Raw genomic sequence first — 23,034 nt, forward strand, 5'->3', positions numbered from 1 at the left:
CCAAAAACATAGGTGTGAAAGAATCAAAGCATATGAAAGCACTCAGTGATGATCTAAACAAACTTAAAATTCAGAGCTAAATAGTACTAATGCATGTGAGACAATATTTACTGCCTCAAAGGCTCCATTATTACAGGACATCAAGAATCTTTTACTTTTCCAAGTGACTGAATCGACATTCATTTTTCTATCTAGGTACTAACACAAAGTACTAACACACAGAAACTGTTAAACTTCTTTGCTCAAAAGAAATCACAATAAATTCTGCTATCTAGTCAACTGAACTGGATAGTATAATTATATCCCTTCTCAAAGAGACTCACAGTTAGAGGACATAAAACTACATTCCTATTAAAAGCAGTATCACACCAAAGGATACCACACCCAGGCTTCATCTGGTTTTCGTAAAAATTGTTAAATTTACATCATCCTGAAAGTGGACTACTTTTATACAAAGTCAGAGCGTATGGTATACACAATTCATAATGACCTATTTAAATATATAAGATAATGAGCTTTTTCCTGTAAAAGCTCTCCTCTAAAAAGATGCAAGTTCCGAGTAAAAGGAAATTACGCATTATGATTTTATATTTTTATACACTAAGTCAATGAACAGAGTTGGTTTTTTTGTTGTTGTTGTTTTTGTTTGTTTTTTGAGCGAGAGAGAAAGAGAGAAAGAGAAAGAAAGAGCATGGGAGGAACAAAGGGAGAGAGAGAGAGAAAATCTTAAGCAGGTCTGTGCTGGGCATCCAAGAGTTGGACACCCAACCAAATGAGCCACCCAGGCACACCAAAAGGGGTTATTTTTAGGCAGTTTTCAAGAATGCTATAGATCAATTATGTCTCAACAAAGCTTAAAAAACAAAACAAAAACAGAACCTAAATAAAAAAGAATGCTGGAGAAACATAAAAAATAGAACACTTAGGGGTGCCTGGATAGCTGAGTGGGTTAAGCCTCTGCCTTCGGCTCAGGTCATGATCTCAGGGTCCTGGGATTGAGTCCCCGCATCGGGCTCTCTGCTCAGCGGGGAGCCTGCTTTCCCCCTCTCTCTCTGCCTACTTGTAATCTCTGTCAAATAAATAAATAAAGTCTTAAAAAATATATATAACACAAAGTAGAAAAATTGATATAATGGAGAAAGAAACTTTTGGTAGTTTAAAGAAATACTGAATTTAGACTAATATTTACAGTTTCACTTGTACAAAGCATCTGTGATAGGCAGTACAATGATGAGTTAGGGGCTCTTGGGTGGCTCAGTCATTTAAGTGCCTGACTCCTGATTTTGACTCAGGTCATGATCTCAGGATAGTGAGACTGAGCCCTGTGTTGGGCTCCACATTCAGTGGGCAGTCTGCTTGAGATTCTCTCTCTCCCTTTCCCTCTGTCCCTCTCCCTGCTCATGTTCACATGCTCTCTCTAATAAAAAAAAAAAAAAAATCTTAAAAAAAAAGGTGACTTAAAAATATGTTCTGCCTAGCAAGATTTTGTAAGGAACAGAAAAGAATAGGCCATCAAGTAAATTTAAGTTTTAAAGTATTTACTTTGATTACAGTGTATAGAAGTAAGAAGAATTGAGACATGAAGACACGATATGAATTTGGTGCAAAAGTAATGAGAACCTTACCTGGAAAGGCAAAGGGAATGGAAAAGAGGTCCAGGTTTGTAACACATTGTGGAGCTACAGAACACCAGTAACAAAGTAGATATAGGGCTTACCAAAGATAGAAAAGTCAAAAATGACTTGACAAAATTTCCAGCCACCAGAGAGAAGCAATCTACTAATCCACCAAGAGAAAACAAGAAAAGGAGTATGTTTAAGGAAGAAGATACACTTGGCTTAATTCTTGATAATTTCTGGGGCACCTGGCTGGCTTGGTTGGTAGAGCATCCATCCGACTCTTGATCTGGGGGTCAATGAGTGAAAACTCTAGAGTCAAAACACTACATATCTCCTATGAGTGATCTTAGGTAAGTCAATTCTGTTGTGGCTTACTTTTCCTAATTACAAATGGAATGGGTAAGAAAATCTAATTAAAATAAAATTTAAAATGGTTCTTAAATACAACAACAACAATTTAACCACCTATAATAATCTGCTAGTATTGGAAACTCACAGAAATTGACTATAATACCTAGGAACCAGTTATCTAATGTAAAAGAGTAGGAATTGCTCTTTTCATTTAGTCAACTTTTAAAGATCTCCTATGTACTATTCCTAAGGAAGTATATTTTATATTATATATAATAGTATATTTTTTATAGTATATGCCTGATCAAAGATATAAAGAGTTACTTTCTTGGAAAAATCCTGGAATTCAAGATAAATTAAAAAATTAGTTTTAAGAAGTTTTAAAACTACTCAAAATCTCTTCAATACAGTCTATAATACTATGAACCTTTTTATACTATGAACCTTTTTAAATAAAAGGACAAGTATTAGATGAGAAATCAGAAGGGTACACTCCTGACAAGTAACTTTCAAGTTGATAAGAAATAAACTACATTTTATATCCCCTCAAAATAATCTGTCAAATTTTTGTATTAACTTTATAACTAGAATACAAATGAAATAAACTTTCCTTTAAGGCTATGCTTTAAAAATATATACAATAAATAATATGGCATCATAGGAAATATTAGATAATAGCACGTAAAAATTTCTCATAATTTAGAGATAAAAATATTATAATATGTAGAGATTAAAAGAGAATATGCTTTAAAAATTCTATCCACTGGGAAAAATAAACATTTCCTACCTATCTCTCAAAATGTAAGTTGTTTTTCTATATTTTATATCCTCCATATTCCCCTCTGTATTCTATAGAATATATCCTATATTCTATACCCTCCAATCCCCACCAAACTGTAGCATCTATCTTTTGTCAGTCACAATAGCTTAAGAGTTTTCGTTTTCCTACACCCTGTTTCAGACAAATACTTTAAAATGATCACTCCACCTACGGTAACAGTTGTTCTAGGATTTATTAGTTATAAATGAAGTAGAGATAATGTAGTAACTATTAGATGAAATAAAATTATCTCCTCTTGAACTTTTAGTTTTCATTAAAACGAACTAATTTTTATGTACGACAACATGAATTCAGTTTCTTATAAATTCTCAAATACTTTTTATAAGGCAAATTGTAAATAGAGCCAGTATTTTACCTAGGAAAATTTTTTAGATGAAAAGAAAAAAACAAAAAACTTTTGAAAGTAAATATACATACCGGTTAACATTAAAATATTTTTTATTATATAAAGAAACAGACTTTTAAAAATAAAAAGTAAAAGTTGTCTTGGGGGAACATATTTAGTTAGGTAAAGCAAAACTAAGGTTTTAGAAAAAGTAGGAAGCTAGTATACCTCATTTTAATGACATCAGAATCTATTTCATCATACACTGAGGGATTATCAGGCACAAAAATCAATGCCCAATTTAAAATGACATAAAGCATATGTGAAAAAGCCAGTTTCTCCTGCCAGCAAATAGCCTAAATGTTAAGCAAACCAAAGGCTGGAAGGGATTAGTTGAAATGTCAAAAGACAACCTTTTACTTTTACCTGCTCATCCTTATAAACACATTCTCATCCCTCAGGCATGTTTTCCAAACAAACAGTTTCAATGTGCAGCAGCAAAAGGCCCAAGGCAAGCTCTGCCATCTTGTAACTGTCAAAGAGATTAGTCTTTGATCTATTTGGGAGGTCATGTCCACATTCACATTAGCAATACAGTCTGACAACATTATACCTGTTGACCAATCTTTCTTTAGTGCCTCATGAGACAGACATTTTATATTATGGAAGTTAACTGTGAATGTTTTTTCTGAGTTTTGACAGAAAGTAAACACCATAAACTAAGCTCAAGTGTGGTTTGGAAAAATGATCTTGTAGACCAGTTAACATTACTTTTCAAATACATTTTACAAGGCTTTCCCAAAATAGAAAGCCATATTTAATTGTATACTCTAGAAGGAGTTCAAACCACTTGGTCCCCACCCCCATAAATTAGAGTATGTGTAATTTTGGAGGGATGTGTGAACAGCAGAGAGAAATCAAACTATTTTATCAAAGGTTGCAAACTGAGGGCCCAAAGTTGTATTTTCTGTGGCCCCCTTACTGTAGCTTAAAATAATTTGAGCTATTTGCCAACCCTCAACTAGTTCACTCATTTAAATAATCTGTTTAACTCTTAGCGGCTTGAGTTTGCAACCCATTGGTTCAGATGCTACACTGATTCACAAAACATTTTTTTTAAAAGATTTTATTTATTTATTTGACAGAGATCACAAGTAGGCAGAGAGGCAGGCAGAGAGAGGGGAGAGGGAGAAGCAGGCTCCCTGCTAAGCAGAGAATCCGACGATGCGGGGCTCAATCCCAGGACCCTGGGATCATGACCAGAGCCTAAGGCAGAGGCTTTAACCCACTGAGCCACCTAGGTGCCTCACAAAACATTTTTTTTTTTTCATAATGAGTTCAAGTTCACACAAAATGAAAAAACACTCTTAATATCATAGTTTCTAGACAACTAAATTTGATGCTTCTGCATCAAAAGCTAACCTAAGTAGAGATGAGATCCTGAACACCAAAGATAGATAAATCAAGACTGAGGTGGTACTTAACAGAATTATGTAAAAATACCCATTTAGCTTTCAAGCAGAAGTTATATGGTTTTGGATTCTGATTTTACTATTACATTATAAAATACTTGAGATCAAACAGTAAGTTCCTTAAGTCCTTCAATAACTCAGTTTTACTGGAGACAGTATAGGTAGTACACTAGTAATGGGCACAGTATATATTAAAATAACCACAAGGATTATACTGTATATGTCAACAAGAAATTTAGCTCACAGTTTTGAATATTAGATTATTTCTTCAATTTAGTCAAACCCAACAGTGTTGACCATTAGTAGCTCTGTGCAAGAGTAGCCTTTTATAAGTAGCTTCTGAAGAAATAAGTGGTATGATAAATATGAGCTAGAACTATAAATGTATCTCTTCATTTTACTGCCTCATATGAAAGACAGGGGAATTTATCCCAAATCATACAAATATGTGTTATGATTTTAGTAATAAATGCCTTTCTAAAAGCAATCAATGTAGACAAAATGTACATTTTCCCCTTATATGTAAGCTTTACAACAGAAGTTCAAGCTTTGAAACAAGACTAAGAACATATATTCAGCTAAACTTATTTATTAAAAATGTTTTAAAACTTTGCTTCAGAAAAATAAGCGCATTTGTCTAGCAAACACTCAAGAAGAATAGTTTTATCTTTCACCAAGGTATAGAATCTAAAACATAAACATTTACAGCAAGCCAAATCTGGAAGACAGAGACTTCACTAGAGACATTTACTGCTCTATATCATCACAGTATAAACACTTTTATCAGAGTATCACAATATAAATTCCAATGGTTAGAGTTCTAAACTCAGCATAAGATCTTGTATGTAAAATAATTTAGCCAGATAAAAGGAATATAGCTGGTTTTATTTCATCTGGCATATTTTCAAGATTTCTAAACACCAAGTTAACCAAATATAGTATATATATTTTCTTAAATGGGGAAAAATGGGTTTCTGCCAAGACTTAAGCAGCCAGGCTCCCTTTTAAAGTTTAAAACAAAACACACACACACACACACACACACACACACACACACACACACACACACACGAGATGGTTTTCAATTATTACTTACTTTTCTTGTTACATTAGGAACTGACCACAATAATCTACCAGAAATAATAATCAGGACATAGTAACAGACATAGTAACAGTAACATAATTTATTTCACATATGTTTTAAGGCTGCTTTGGGTAACATATTTCCTACAGAGAAAATCTGTATTAAACTCTGTTATAAATTGTCATTGCTGAAAAAAATAGCCTAGAAATTTCAAATATAAGAAAAAAAATACATTTTCATCAGACCTGGCATCTCTTATTCTCAATATATTCAACATATTTTACCTTAATTGGTTATAATAATTTAGCTACTATCCAGAATAGTTTATTGGTAACTCAGTAACATTTAAATAATCCTGAGGGTGCCTGGGTGACCCAGTCTGTTAAGCATCTGCCTTCAGCTCAGGTCATTATCCCAGGATCCTGGGATGGAGCCCCATGTTGGCTCTCTGCTCAGTAGGCAGTCTCCTTCTCCCTCTTCTTCAGCCCCTCCCCCCTGCTCATACACTCTCTCTCTTAAGTAAATAAAATCTTAAAAAAAAAAAAAATCCTAAATAAATGCTTTAGGTAATAATGCAAAAACATTCTGTCAGTATGGAATATTAGATCTTTGGAGTTTTTAAGAAAATAATTTATCAAGATAAGAAAATGAGTTCAGAAAAAAAAAGCAGAAATTAATATTTTTCTATTAAAAGAAAAAAAAGAAACTACTTTAAGCATGCAAGACACCTTAAATCGAATATGCTTATTCTATAAAGGGCAAAGTTAAACATTTTTTAAAAAAGAATAGTAAGCTTTGTGGCAATTTAATTAGGCTACCCATAACAAAATATTGTCTAGGTAAACCTGAAAATGCTTCAATTATCATCTCCAGATAAAGATTTATATATATAAATATAAATTATATATATGTATGTATGTATATACATATATATATATACACATATATATTCATGCTATAGTACGTTTTGACGGAGGGAGGTAAAAGTACCCAGCTTGGATTCAAGGCTTTGACACTAACTAGTTGTTTGACCTTGGGCAAGTCACCAGTACTCCCTCAATTTAGTTTTCTTTCTCAGTTTCTTCCTTTGTAAGTGGAAGAAAATAATTCCTGCCAACCTTACCTCACACAGATGTTGAAGAAATAAATGACAATTAGCACAAAACAGTAAAGTATCATATAGTGGAGGTAAGTGGGCTGGAGTCACTACCTATCCCATGTTTCTAAAACCCAAAGTAGGTTTGGGTGGGCTTTACATTTTGTCATACTATATTGTTTCATGCATATGAAAACCACAGGACTGACAGAGACAATGCGGGCCATCTAGCCAATATAGGCAATCTCTTAGGCCGTTCACCTCAAATCAGGGTTTTAACAACTGGATCAACTTCCTATGAAGGCACTTAACTGATTCTACTCAATATACAGGCACATCGTTTTAGGTAACATAAAGTAAGTTTCTTCAGTTTGTGAATGGCTACTTTTTCATTAATATCAATGAAAATACATACATTGGCAGGACAAAGAACAGTATTCAGTTTTGAAACAATTTTTGATAAATAATTTCTGCAAATGATCTTAAATTTTCTGACAAATTAGCACTTTTTAATATCCTTCATAATTTTTTTTATCATTGTGCAACCCATTAGCTGTATGTGAACTATATAAAACACGTTAGTGGTGTAATCTATGGAATGAGTACATGACAGGTTCTTTATTAGTCTGAATAGTATCTCATTCACATATCTGATAATCCAGAGCTTCCCTTGTTAAAGTCACATAGGAGAGCAGAATAACTATGAATAAACCCTTCTAGCAGTAACGGTAAACATAATGAAATATTATCATACATAAGAAAGCAATGTGGGGCTATAACTGGAATCCCAGGCTCTTAAAGGAATGAGCTAATATCAAGAGACTTTTTTCAAATATTTATTTATTTATTTATTTGTGAGTGAGAATGAGAGAGGAGGGTAGAGAGAGAGAGACAGTCAGCACGAGGGTGGGGGGAAGGTCAGAAGGAGAAGCAGACTGCCTGAAGAACAGGGAGTCCGATGCAGAACTCAATCCTGGGACTCCAGGATCACGACAACTTGAGCTGAAGGAAGTCGTTTAACCAACTGAGCGACCCAGGCGCCCCTCAAGAGACTTTTTTAAGGGGAATGAATAGTGCTGCATTCAGCAAGTGGCAGAGACCTGTACATACTCTCGTATAACTCTGGAAGAAGGCAAGATCTCTCACGCAGGAGGCTTGTGGATGTTAGAAAATGCAACACTAAGCACTTTGGGGTGGGGGTGGGAGTGTTGCATAAAAGTTTGGTGGCAATGGCAGGCATAGAAAATAGAAAGTAAACACAGTAAGAGAAGGCTCAGACTCAATTTTCACGACTTAAATTTCACATGATTAAACACTGTGACATTTAAAAACAAACATGGTCAAGAGAAAGTGTGCACATAACAAAAAGATTACATAAGTACTGAAAAATACTGAAATATATTTAAAACTATTTATTATCTCCATAGCCCAATAAATGAATTCTGATACTTTCTCCATCTAGATTTTTATTATGTCCAAATTTATCTTTTAAACAGTAAGTATATGCTTGATTTAAAAGTTACTGCTTTCTATCTTTACAATATTTTTGTTAGGAATATTTGATTTAGAGCTTCTCAAATGTGAATGTGTGAGTGTGGGAATAAGACATATAGGAACATAGCATTTTAAAATCTCATACTTCATCTTAGAAAGTAATGAAGACTTCTAGTTTCAGAAAGGAAAAAAGACATTTCCTCTTTCCTTGCCTCTCAAAACCTGCCCCAAACTTAAAAGACAAATAAGAAAAACACAGTCTTCATCTTCATTTAAACTAAGAGAAATTTGCAACCTCAAAACCCAATACATGAATGTGAAAAGCAGAGGGACAAATGGTTTATGACTAAGCAGAGAGGTGAAAGTTCAAACCAAAGTACCCACAGAGCTACTGAAGGGAAATAAGCCAGTTTGGCCAAAAGGAATCCAAAAAAAGTTCAGGAAATGAATGTATAGGTAAACTGCTGGAGGATGTGTACTATGAAGATGAAACAGTAAACAAGAAACAGGAGGAAGATTTGAGACCCAGGAAACTTGGGATCCAACACAGAAGACAGGCAAATCAAATTCCTAGGATGACAGTAAAGGGAAATCTCAGAATTTTGACAGTTAAGGGGGTTAAAGAAAAACTTGGTCCTGATTGAAGTAGAAGGTCAAGAGGCTCGAGAAGCAATGTCTTCAGGGGTTAAAAAAAGAAAAAAAAAGGACTGACCTATTATCTGACAGGTGAATAGGTAATTGTATTGAGAGGTGCTATAAAGATTCACTGAAGGGTGACAGAAGATTAAAGATCTTTGTAAAAAGGAGGGGTACCTGGTGGCTCAGTTGGTTAAGCGTCTGCCTTGGGCTCAGGTCTTGATCCCAGGGTCCTGGAATAGAGCCCCACAAAGGTTTCCCAGCTCAGCAGGAAGTTTGCTTCTCCCTTTCCTTCTGTCCCTCTGTCCCCACCCCGTGTTCTCCTAATAAATAAATAAATAAAATCTTTAAAAAAGGTGGGGGATCTTTTAAAAAGGAAAAAAGAGCAGAGGGCGTTATTAATGGGAAGATTAAAAGTTCAAGCAAGGAAGGAAATCATTTGACCACAGTGAACAGTATTTTCATAGTCATGATTTAATATTTTTTGAAGATTTTATTTATTCTTTTGAGAGAGAGAGAGAGAGACAGAGATAGAGACAGCACGACCTGGGAGGAGAGGGAGAAGGAGTCTTCCGTTGAGCAGGAACCAGACTTGGGGCTCAATCCCAGGATTCTGGAATCATGACCTGAGCCGAAGGCAAACACTTAACTGACTGAGCCACCCAGGCACCCTGATCATGATTTGTATACTGATTATGGGTTTAATTTTTGAAATGTGATATAACTACATTAGGAAGAAAAAGAAGGGAAAGGTATAGTGAGCTAAAATTTTTATCTTGTACAGGAAGTAAACAGATTTAAAATTGATTAAATAAAGATAAATATGGCAGTAAATACCAGATAAAATAGCTAAAAAAAGTGAAAGTCACAGCCTCTCAGAAGCAGGGGCTGGGAGTGGGGCAGAATCCAAGAAACTGTTAATATAATAAACTATGTACTATATTTTGTATAAATTTTGCCTTTGTAAAAGCTTTCTTCAATTTTTTCAACTTGGTAAAAAATAATTTAAAAAAATGCAGAGGGGCACCTGGGTAGCTCAGTGGGTTAACCCTCTGCCTTTGGCTCAGATCATGATCTCAGGGTCCTGGGATCTAGCCCCGCATCAGGCTCTCTGCTCAGCAGAGAGCCTGCTTCCCCCTCTCTCTCTGCCTGCCTGTCTGCCTACTTGTGATCTCTCTCTGTCAAGTAAATAAATAAAATCTTAAAAAAAAAAAAAAAGAAAAAGAATTATAGAAAAGATTGACATGTAAACACACTAAATAAACAGTGCTGTCTACTACAGTTTATGTTATCTGAGACCTTAAGGCTTTATAGCTGGAGAAATATCAAGTAACATACTCACCTGAGGCCCACCTACATATCTGTACCCTGTAGACTTTAAGGGGATTTGACTAAGTAAATATAAATAAAAAGGGTAAAATTCACTATAAAAAATTCTACTCTGGGGGCACCTGGGTGGCTCAATGGGTTAAGCCTCTGCCTTCAGCTCAGGTCATGATCTCAGGGTCCTGGGATCGAGGCCCACACCCAGCTCTCTGCTCAGCAGGGAGTCTGCTTCCCCCCCCCTCCACCGCCTGCCTCTCTGCCTACTTGTTATCTCTGTCAAATAAATAAATAAAATCTTTTTAAAAAAATTATATCTGAAGAAAAAAACAAAGTTATTTTCAGAGAAGTTAAGGATCAATTCCACCACTTCCCTTGAGGTAGTGCTCCTGATTATGCTCTGGAACAACAGAAGTTCTATGTCAATCAACCTTATGAATCCCCAGGGTGATAATTTCACTTTTAAAGCCTTGAATCTACTATAGGAACAAAAGTAAAATACAAAGGTCAATAAAGTTCTTATTTTTGCCTAAAACAAGATGAACACAAGAAAATAATTATAAAAATTTTCATAAACCAAAAGTTCTTTTTTATTAAATATCCAAAGGTTTTATTTGTAGCCATAGTTAGGCATGGCTCCCCCCCAACCATGGAAAGAGAATGACATGACTACTAGGAGAAAAAGAAGGAAAAAGGTTCATGAAACTTGCTTAAAATTTTGTGATTTTTAAATGTTTCCTCTCCCGATCCCAAAACATTCCTTTAAGAAATATGGGAATTTTTTTAAATTTAAGAATTAAAAATACCTCAGCCATTTATTTTAATGTTTTTATATTTGTTTCTCAGAAGGGATGAGAGCAAAGGTTTGGTTATCTCAGTTTTCACTGTCAAATCAAATTACAAATTGTCAACCTAGATGGCATAATTAGATTTAAACTAGATTTTAATTTTATTATTTCAAGATAAACTTACAAACTACTTTAATAATACTTTGGCCAAACTAACTTTTGTTTAAAAAGCTGGGGGAAAGAAGTGTACTGAGGAGGAAAAAAATGTTTAAGTAACAACTCATTCTAGACCTTCAGAGGTGACATGGTTTTTCTTCCATATCTGTGCTTTGGCCTAAGTGCTTCCAACAGCAAGTTGCTGGACTCCTAAATGTTGGGAGTTTAGTATTACAGCCCCTTAAGTTTATATATACAGCCATTTCCCCTGGGTAACCACATGTTATTATCGGAGCTAGATCCAGGTGGGTTTCTGTATCAGATGCTACACTATAACTAGAACTCAACCACACTCTGACCTCAGGCCCTATTCCCGGATCTGGTTTCCCACAGGATAGCTTAGAATTTCCCTTGGCTTAGAATAGTCTCAAATCTTTAAAATGGCATACAGGGTTCTAAATGATTTGGCTCCTTAATACCTCTCCCAGCCTCTATTCACATGCCATTCTCCCCAACTCACTTTCTAACTCAGTTTCTTTCAATTCCTAGAAACTGCTTATCTTCTTTCATACCTTTAGGGCCTTAGCATAGTCTACTCTCTCTGTTAAGAATATTCTTAACCATTCTGCTCACCTATATAACGCCTAGCCTTCTTTCCCGTGTCAGCTTAAATAGCACTTCCTCAGGAAGTCTTCCTTTACCCCCAAAGACCAGGTCAGGATCCTGTTATACATTCTCATAGTTCTTGTGACTTTTTCTTATAGCCTTTATCACAACTGTAATCAACTGTTTATTACTTCTATGTCACTCTTCCTTGCTAAACTGTAAATTCCATGACACAAGGGACTATAACCTGTGTAGTGGATCACTGCATCACCAGTCTATTAAAGTACTTGGTACTTGAGGCAGTTATTCAAAAGATGGTTGTTTCATTATCCTGAATAGTCTTAATAATCTGAATAGTCTTGTAATCTGGCCTTTGATGAGGCCAATCCACCTTATCAAATGTTTTTACGTTTCCATCTCTTTGTAGATAAGAGATGCCTCCTTCATCTATTTTAGGCAAATCAAAGTAAATGGATATCTGGATGACAGGTGAAAAGTGCTGCTCAATTTCACTTTCTCTAAGCATCTGAATACCCAGATTCAATCCCACCAAAACATTCTGTTACACATTCAGGTCCTTTACTAAATTACAGACTTCAGTAGTGTAGAGACAGCATCATGTTCATTTTTGTACCTACTATATTTAGTACAAGTTAGGCTCTTAGTAAAAGCTTATTATATGAATGAATGAATGAATGAACGCTACAATACTCAAGACCATCAACACAATAATGAAAGTGATACAAAAGGAATATATAAGTCTACTTAAAATTACTAAGAATGGTTTCTGAAATCAAGTTTGTCTTGATATACTATAGCCCCTTACATTCTGCCTTCATTTATCTACTGATGAATATACACGCTGCTGTCAAAATAAGAATAATGGAAAATCAACACCATTCTCCTTAAAAAGAAATGTCAGATTTAAGAATTCATATATGGCTATCATGTAATAATATTTTGACACTTAAAAACACTGGCTGAATGCGGTTTAATGTGCATTCTATTTTATTAATGTTGTTATCTTCTGGGGTAAGCAAAGATAACAGCCCTTCCCTGAAATTTATTAAACATCAAGAATGCATGAGAAGGCTATAAATTTATATATATCTGTTTTAAGTCAATAACATAATTTAACATGCTTGTATTTTTCAATCATGAATGTAATTTTCCAAAATTGATTAAATATACTCAAATAGCTCAGTACCTTCAAAGCTAAGAGAAGTTTCCTAAACAACAAAAAAATAGTAGTTATTGTATGTCAATACTAAGATAACCAGATCACCCTCTGAATTTTAAAGTTTCCAAATAAAATCTATTTTAGTAACTCAACATACTATATTAATAAAGAAAAATAACACAAAAAATAAAATTTATTATCTTGTTATTTTAATCACTGTAAGAGCACTTGTTATTGAATATTATCATCAAATTTTATGAAACCAATTATAAAAATCTAACATACCACCTGAGCATCTTTAAAGTACAAAAATTTTTAGCTATTTGCCATTTTTATGAATTTTCCACAGGGGAGTAAAGGTACAACACTCATGAAAAGAAAATATTTCTATATACTATCAAACTATGCTAGGGAATATAAATAAGATGCAATTTAAAAATCTAAATATTGTACCTTTTAATATTTCATAAACTATGACCATGCCAATTTGAGATGTAGATGCCTGAATTATAAAGTTGAAGGCTTTTGTAGTTTTTAGATCATACTAATTAGTCAAAGGATTTGCTTTAGATATCCATTAAATGGGAGCCTTGTTATACTGTGACTTAATTGCATTAAAAGAAAACAACTTTTAGTTATATTTTTTCACCAACATCTAATCACATAAAGGTCTTGCTTCATTTTCCTCTCTTTCAAATACTATGGTTTAGTGCACAGAAAGTTTTCTTTTTTAACTATTACACGATTAAGTATGTCCTTATAGAATGATCAGAAGCATCTGGGAAAGGTGGAAGTGAAAAAAAATCCTCACCGGGAAAGTTAGCTTAATGCTTGCCCTTCAGAGTGGCCCATTATCAACATTTCATAGTGGGTTTCTTTATTTTCAGGTCCCTGAGGTGTGTGCAATAAATTATGACTTGAACTAAACAAGTCACACTTGGCTCCAAAATGAAATTTTCCTACCTCTACTTTCTAGTCCCCAAGGTGGGAAGAGGAAATCCTGGTCACAGCCAAAGAAGTCATATTTTTGGCTCTAACATACATTTTCCTGCTTCTCTAAAAGCCAAACTCTGCAACTGAGACTATAAGAGTCTTAAGTCAGTATTTTAAACTGTATTAATTTTTTACTTCCATAATCTGTGTCTCAAATTTAAGAAAAAACTTTTAGTATCATAAAATTAATGCCATTGCTCTTTTCTCCCATTCAGATCACTTTTCTAACTCTGACACTGATCTTAACCTTCAAATATGAATTCAAATGAAACAAAAGAGAAAACAATGTAGAAACAGATGGTTTTATTTCCAAAAGCTAGAATATTTAAGGTTTTCAATATAAATAACTTCTACTTATTTTCGTATGACAGACTAAGTATTAACATTAAAAAAAAAACCTATCAAATCCTAATTTGTAGTCCAGTAATCTGAAGAACTGTTTCAGTTTTGGAAGAGCCATTTACAGAAATCATTTAGTTCTTCATCTCATTTTACAGAAAACAAGAGTATGGCAATATTACGTTAATAGGTTTATATTTAGTCATTAATTAAATCAACATTTTTATTTTAAAAAATCAACATTTATTGAATACCTACTACATTGCAAGGCATTATTTTATAGAAACACAAAGAAATTATCCTAATCCTTGACATACATCATGTAACACATTATAAAACATATTTATAAGCACTAAAATATGAGGAGGGGAGTATGGTATATGCTTTAGGAAGTAATAAAGGACACTGGTAAAGAGGACTATGTAGGTAAATATAAAGCCAGTATTATTATTACTTTTAGTTTGTAATTCTTTTTTTTCTACATGATTTAAAAGGTAAATGTATAAAAAAATAATCATAAATTATGTTAACGGGCATACAATGTATAAAAATTGCAATCCAGACAGTAAAATAAAAGAAAGGAAGGACAGATATTAAGGATGTTACTTGTAATCCCCAGTAAATATTAAGAAAATAACTAAAAAATGGGGGTCAAAGGGGATCAAAATAGTACTCAATGAAAAAACAACTAGAGGGGCGCCTGGGTGGCTCAGTGGGTTAAAGCCTCTGCCTTCGGCTCAGGCATGATCTCAGGGTACTGGAATCAAGCCCCGCACCAGGCTCTCTGCTCAGCAGAGAGCCTGCTTCCCCCCTCTCTCTGCCTGACTCTCTGCCTACTTGTGATCTCTGTCTGTCAAATAAATAAATAAAATCTTAAAAAAAAAAAAAAGAAAGAAAAAACAACTAGATACAAAACAGGGTAATAATGAAGCAACTGAGGAACACAAAGCACAGAAAACAGCTGAATAGTAGAACCAAGTCCCTCCTTATCAGTAACTACTTTGTAAATAGATTAAACTCTCCAGCTGAAAGGCAGAATTCGGCTAAATGAATTAAAAAAAACATGATCTAACTATACGGTGTGAACAAGAGACTCATTTCAGATACAAGGAAGTTAGACCCTTATTTTATATCATATACAAAAATTTACTCAAAATTGAACCAAATATCTACATTTCAGAGCTCCAACTATGAGTTTTCGAAGAAAATGTTCAAATCTGCATGGCCTGGATTTGGCAATAGTTTCCTAAATATGACAGCAAAAGCACAGGCAAAAACAAAAAAATAAAGTGGACTTAATCATCAAACTTTTCTATTTCTATGTTAATTTACATTCATAATTAATATATAAATAAATATAGCATATTTATAAATTTGATTTCTATTTTTATTTCTTTTTTATTCCAAATAAATACTTTCAATAATTTATTGTATCATTTATGAATCTTAAGAAATCAGCCATAATAGTACTCTGATTTATTTCAGATATTCAGATATTTCGGATATTGATGGCTATATTCTAGTCATTTCCAAATAATAAAAGGCCTTCCTGATTATTATAAAAATTATATACCTATACTCTTAAAAGCTTATAAATGTCAGTCTTTCGAATGGATGCCTTGCAAATATCCTTTAAGTTACGAAAAAAAGGCAAAACTCCTTTTTAGAGCCTCGTCTCTAAATCCTTTTCCACGTTTCGTAGAAAATACCCACACCTCTCCTATTGCTCCTGACTTTGGACTTAGGCATATGACATGCTTTGGGCAATAGGTTAGTAGATATGATATAAATAGGCGTTCAGAAAGTGCTTGCTCAATCAAGCCTGCCCTCTTATATCTCTGACAAAGTATAAAACATGGTAACATGTTCTGGCTAGTCTGCTGGTATACAAAGGATGAGATACATGCAAAGCAGAGCTGACCCAACTAGGCCAAACCTACATTGGTGAAACTATAGCACGGTGACTAAGCCCAGTCAGCAGAGCTGCTCACTCAGGCCCAGCTCAGATCATCTACCACCCAGCTACTACTCCCCACCAACTGATATGTGATTCATAATAAATGATTATTGTTTTAATCCACTATATTTTACAATTGTTTGTTTCACAGGAAGAGTTGATCTAGACATAAGGCAACAGGAAATATATTTCTCTTACATCTGATATTGCCAATGAAGAATTTTCCTCTTTATCTGTCCCTTGTCCCTGCAGTTTGGCCTACTTTTGGGTCTACTCTACTCACCCCTTTCACAAACCACTAGGGAAACTTCTTTAGAACCACCCTCCTCCTCTGCACCCAGATCTCATTGGAGCTTCTGTTGTTCTGCTGTTTTATATAACTACAGCCATTACAATTCAGATAAGCAGAACTGTGACAAGCAAGACCATTACTGAGGAATGTCAGAGCAGGTCATCTCTGAGTCTTTTGTATGATGGTATGAGAAGGTGCCTGAGAAGAACTAATTCTGAGGAAAGAGAGAATTACGATCTCAACACTAGTGCAATAACAATGCCCATAATCACAGTTGCTGGGAGTGAGGGCAGAGAAAGTAGAAGGTAAATGCAATTTTTTTCTTCACAAGTAACATTTTATTTAGATTTAATTTTTTTCAAAGAATGACATAGTAAATATCTTTATTCTCACCACATTCTCTTAAAATTTGTCTTCTACTAAAACAAATACTATAGAAAAAGTTAAAGTCCCATTTGATAACCACTCCAATACCATTCCTTTCTCTTCTCAGGTGTAATCACTATTATGAGTTTTATGTGAATGATTCTTTTCAGGCCTTGCTATTTTGTGAGTATAATATTTAGTACAACATATTATTAGCCAAAAAGTTATCTCCTTCTGTGGTCCTCAAGGACTCCTATATAGGTCCAAGAAAAAGAGAAGATATAAGCATAAATTGAAGGAGCTAGTTTTAGGGAAACTATAAATATATTTAAGACATTGGGAGAATGTGTGGTACAAAGAAGGGAAAGGGATTTTCTCCACTCTAACAAAAGAGCATTAGTGCAATGATACAGGCCCCAGGTAAAATGATAAGACATCAAAGAGAGACAGTAACACCGACAATAGCAGTGCCATCAGCAGCCCTCAGCTTCAGTGGAATGTGGCAACACAAGCCGCAAAGTAAGAAAGAAAACGTAACAGTTTTCTTGAGTAGATGTCAACTATTTCATCAGTAGCTATAGTGAGAAGCAGTATTACTCATTTCAGAATAGGAGCCCTGGGCATGGTCATCAGCACTCTCAACGGGAGCCCCAGTGGCTGAAGAAAGGTAGTGGAAGCCACCAAAGTCAGTGCACCCTGAAAGGATTAGATACCTCCTGAGGACTTTCAGAAATTTTGAAGAGATCTAGAGCTTAGGGAAGAGTAGGAGCTAACCAGAGAAATACTATTTATTACTGTTAATATTATATAATTTACAGTGTCTACTAAAGTATTAACAATAAATAAGATAACTGTCCGGGGAAAGAATTCTTGCTTTGGTATGAGACCTTAACGGGTTGTATCCTAGGAGGAGGGATATAAATTATACTCATTCTAGTCAGCTAAATGGCCAGAAAACCTTAAGTCTTGGTCTCAGATTGCTGGCACCTTCAAATTCCAGTAGGAAATAAAAGAAAATCCTTTCTGATGGAAAATAACATCACCTTAGGCTTCAAATTATTGCTACAGATAATTTTTCAAATATGTTTAGTAAACAATTAGTGATAATGAAGCAAAACTCCTGTTTTTGGCCAAGATAGAAAAACTGGTTTGGGAATGTCCCTCCCATTGCATAAGACCATAATCTCAGAGATAAGGGAAATCCATTAGGTGAACTCCATGATTCTCAGCTCTTTTCCTACATCTAATTTCCTGACAATTGTATCTAGAACACTGAAGTACAAGCAGAGTATGGTTGTTCTGCCGAGCTGCGGTGCAAGATGTCAGATTTTGGAGCAGCTAAAATCACTGAAATTAGCAGGGCCGTGTACGGTATTGAGAGAAGGGAAATAAAGAAAGAGCCCTAGAATTCTAGAATTCTCTGGGGGACCCTTGTAAGTCTATGACTAAGAGCTTTATAAAACACAAATTGCTGGGCTCCACCTCCACAACTTCTGATTCAGTTGGTCTGGATGGAGCCTAGAAAATGTGTATTTCTATCAAGTTCCTGGGTGATACTGATTGATACTCCTGGTCTTGGATCACTTTGAAAATCACTCTTATTGAGCAAAAGACAATGTAAGTTAAAAATAAAATAAATCTGGGCACCTGGGTGGCTCAGTCTTAAGCATCTGCCTTCAGCTCAGGTCGTGATTCTAGGGTCCTGTGATTGACCCCCATGTCAGGTTCCCTGCTCAGCAGGAAGCCTGTTACTCCCTCTCCCACTCCCCCTACTTGTGTTCCCTCTCACACTGTGTCTCTCTGTCAAATAAATAAAATCTTTAAAAAAAGATTAAAAATAAATCAAATGATAAATCACTAAAGGTTTAAAAAAAATAAAATAAATCCATGTCTACTAAACCTTTCTCACTCATTCTGAGTCACCAAAGCATTAAAATATCTGAGGATACAAAAAAAATATAATTAACTTTACATAATATTCAAGAACTTCAGCACCTGAAACTAATATTACACTGTACATTAACTAAATGGAACTTAAATAAAAACTTAAAATCAATAATTTCTGTGATAAACAAAACTTAAGGTTTGCTGGCCTACCTGTAGATCTTTCACGTTTGGAAAAGGAATCCCTATTGTTATGACAGCACGGGCATTGTCATCTGAGAAATCCAGACCCTCGCTCACTTTACCACGACAAACTGCTACCAAGAGGGCTCCATCTTAAGCAACAAAAAATAAAGTTTTAAAAAGCACACCCAAAATTCCCCAAAGCTGCTTATTGTTGTCATTTTGAAAAGATCTAATTAAGTAATAATAGCAACTTTAAAAGAATCAAAATAAAAAACTATGATGAGATAAAGTTTTAAAATGGACACAAAATTACATTTCTGGTACCAAATAAATCTACAAACTGTGTATTCCCAGATAACATACACAGAAAAGCCATATCAGAGTATTATTAACTTGCAGATGAACTAAGCAATCAGGCACTGTTTTATCTTTGAAAGAGTGAAATTGCAATCACTACTTTTACCACCAGAATGTAATGTTTTCAGAATTATTTAAACAATTCTAGTTTGTACTATATATCACATTGAATCTAATATTATATTGGAAAACATTTAAAACCTATAAAACACTGTGTATAATATTATCACGCTGACAATATTGACAATTATGTTATAGCATCTTTAAGATGGTACACTGTTCATAAGTTATTACTATCAGCTCTTCCTGTCAAACTTTTTTATGGACATCTGCTAAATTTGAAATCGAGCCTTCAGCTGTGTTTTGAAATCTCAAATTCATCTTGTGTAATGGAATGTAAGCATAAAGAACATTACTTGCATCAAAGTGTAGGGTTCGTCTGGCTAGTAAGGAAGATATTTATGCATTCTCTGTCCACCCTCTTTCACAAAACATTTTAGGTAGTGTAAGGAAGACTATACTAAATGTCTTCTTTACCTAAATATATGCTGTTTCTTAAAGTTGAACTGGCATCTCCAAATGAAAATATTCATAGGAGAACAGCTCCAAATAACAGAATCTTTTCACCTTATTTTCTTCTCAACCAGATTATAAAGTATAATTTTTCTATTAAGTGCAATTCATAAAAAAAGATAACATAAAATTCTGACAGCATCAACTTCTTACTTTATGATAAAAACATTGTTTCATTGACCATCAAATAATTTCCATTTACCTTTCTCGCCTTTGTACTTGATTGCATCATAGTACACCTGCAGTAATTCATCAAAATCAGTTTTTTCTCCTCCTTGAGGTTCTACAATGACTGTCTTCACCAACTCTAGATTATGCCATAAACCAGTGTAGAGCCAACGTTCTTTTAACTTTTCTAATAACTGAAAAGGAGAAAGAAAAAAATGAACTTGTTTTGTGTCCAAATGAACAAACTTACCTTGGTTTGTTGAAAGAGAATGTGACTATGGCAAGCAAATTAACCTTTCTTCATTTTACTTTTCTCATCTATAAAATGAGAAAAACAAGAATATGTCATAGAGTCACTACTGGGTTAAATTCATTAACTAATTTAGATAGCTCTGAATGATAATGCCTGGTAGATAGTAAGAGCTCCATAAAAGTTAAGTGCCACCATTTCTATTACTACTAAATTACTGCTGCTATTGCTGCTTTTGCTACTACTACTTCTATGATCACTATCTTGGGATTTCAAAAGCAGAAAAAAAAGACTTCTGTCAAAGTTGATAAATTTTAATTTATCTCTTTAAACCCAAAGTGAAATTCCTTAATATCCTCACCTAAAGCTTCCTTTTTTTTTTTTTTTTTTTTTTTTTGAAGGAGGCTCCATGCCCAGAGTGGAACCCAATGCAGGGCTTGAACTCACAACACTGAAATCAAGACCTGAGCTGAGATCAAGAGTCAGACACCTAACAGACTGGGCCACCTAGGAACCTCAACTAAAGATTCTTTAGTGAAGATTCTTTAAGATCATTTTACCTAGTCCATAGGTAGTTAAGCCATTTAAAAATTTGATCATCACCGATTAAATTGAATCAAATAAATATATAAACAGACTCAGGTAGCTAACAGGTAGAAAATATACAAGCACAAGAGCACATTTATAAAAATAACCATGTGCTATATTATAAAAGGACTTCCAATAAATTTCAAAGAATATCAGATTAACCAGAGTCTAATAACAATGTAACTTTAGATTAAAAAAAATATAGAGTTAGTGGGGTAAAAAAAAAAAACCCAGCAAACAAACTGGACACTGATTATATTCTTAAAGAACACATGGGTTATATGTCAATTAATCTCAATAAAGCTAGAAAAGACAAACACCATATAGTTAAAAGAGAAAAAATGCAGAATTCAGGAAATCTTTAGATATTAATGATAAGAAAAGCACCCACAATTCAAAATAAGGGATTCAGTAAAGGCAATAGTTAGATATATACTTATAGTTTAAGATGTATTTATTTTAAAAACATGAAATTAAATGAAGCATTCTTTTTTTATTTTTTATATAAACATATAATGTATTTTTAGCCCCAGGGGTACAGGTGTGTGAATCGCCAGGTTTACACACTTCACAGCACTCACCACAGCATACCCCCACCCCGCAATGTCCATACCCCACCACCCTCTCCCGACACCCCTCCCCCCAGCAACCCTCAGTTTGTTTTGCAAGATTATGAGTCTCTTATGGTTTGTCTCCCTCCCGATCCCATCTTGTTTCATTTATTCTTTTCCTACCCCCCAAACCCCCCATGTTGCATCTTCACTTCCTCATATCAGGGAGATCATATGATAGTTGTCTTTCTCCGATTGACTTATTTCCTTAAGCATAATACCCTCTAGTTCCATCCACGTCATTGCAAATGGCAAGATTTCATTTATTTTGATGGCTGCATTGTATTCCACTGTATATATATACTACATTGAAGCATTCTTTTTAAGAAGCAAGAAAATCAAATGGTAAATGCAAAGGAAGTAGAAGTTAACAATAAACATAAGAGCTGAAATAAAAAGACAAAAGCCAGTACTAAAAATTATTATGATTTAAATTGACCTGTTTACCCACTTGTTCTATGCAGAGTTCTCTGCAGTATGGACCAATTATTATAATGTAGGCAAGCAACAGGGCATTACCACAAATTTTCTAGAAAACAGAAACTAAATTTTATAAGATGGTTTATTTCCTCAGAATTTCACCCTTATCTATTTTATTATAGAGATTTTATTTATTTGAGAGAGAGAGAGAAAACATGCACATGGGCAGGCAAAAAGAGAAAGAGAAGGAGAGAAGCAGACTCCCTGCTGAGCTCAGAGCCTGACAGGGGCTGATCCCAGGACCCTGAGATGGTGACCTGAGGAGAAATCAAGAGTCCCACATTTAAACGACTAAACAACCCAGGCACCCCATCACCCTTATCTATTTTCAGAAATAAATTTAGTAAGATCATAAGATAAAAATTTTTATCACTACTATGGTGTAAATGTTTATGTTCCCTCAAAACACATGTGTTGAACTCCAAATCCCCAAAGATGATAGTATCATGAAATAGGCCCTTTGGGAGGTGATTAGGTCATGAGCATGGAGCTTTCATGAATGAAATGAGTACTCTTATAAAAGGGATCCCCACAGATGAGTGCTCTTATAAAAGGGATCCCCGTCTTATGAGACACAGCCAGAAGACCGTGCCTACCAAACAGGAAGAGGGCTCTCATCCAACCTGATCTTGGCTCTCCCAGCCTCTAGCACTGTGAGAAATAAATTTTTGTTGTTTATAAACTACAAAGTCGGGGCGCCTGGGTGGCTCAGTGGGTTAAAGCCTCTGCCTTTGGCTCAGGTCATGATCCCAGGTCCTGGGATCGAGCCCCGCATCGGGCACTCTGCTCTACTTGCGATCTCTATCTGTCAAATAAATACATAAAATCTTTAAAAAAAAAAAAAACTACAAAGTCTGTGGTAATTTATTTTTTTTTAATTTTTTTATTTATTTGACAGAGAGAGAGATATCACAAGTAGGCAGAGAGGCAGGCAGAGAGAGAGAGGGGAGGAAGCAGGCTCCCTGCGGAGCAGAGAGCCCGACGTGGGGCTCGATCCCAGGACCCTGGGATCATGACCC

General features: G+C 34.7%; 1 protein-coding gene across 1 annotated transcript in view; it reads right to left on the reverse strand.

Moving 5' to 3' along the window:
- LOC111151585 (BRCA1 interacting protein C-terminal helicase 1) overlaps positions 1 to 23,034 on the reverse strand; it is a 181,593-nt gene that overhangs the window by 31,143 nt on the left and 127,416 nt on the right. Inside the window, 2 exon segments of the mRNA XM_022509662.1 lie at positions 19,016 to 19,137; positions 20,121 to 20,280. Of these exon segments, the coding sequence (XP_022365370.1) occupies positions 19,016 to 19,137; positions 20,121 to 20,280 (282 nt within the window).

Source organism: Enhydra lutris, unplaced genomic scaffold (genome assembly GCF_002288905.1).
Source record: "Enhydra lutris kenyoni isolate GAN:26980312 unplaced genomic scaffold, ASM228890v2 scaffoldscaffold26, whole genome shotgun sequence".
NCBI classification, from domain to species: Eukaryota; Metazoa; Chordata; class Mammalia; order Carnivora; family Mustelidae; genus Enhydra; species Enhydra lutris.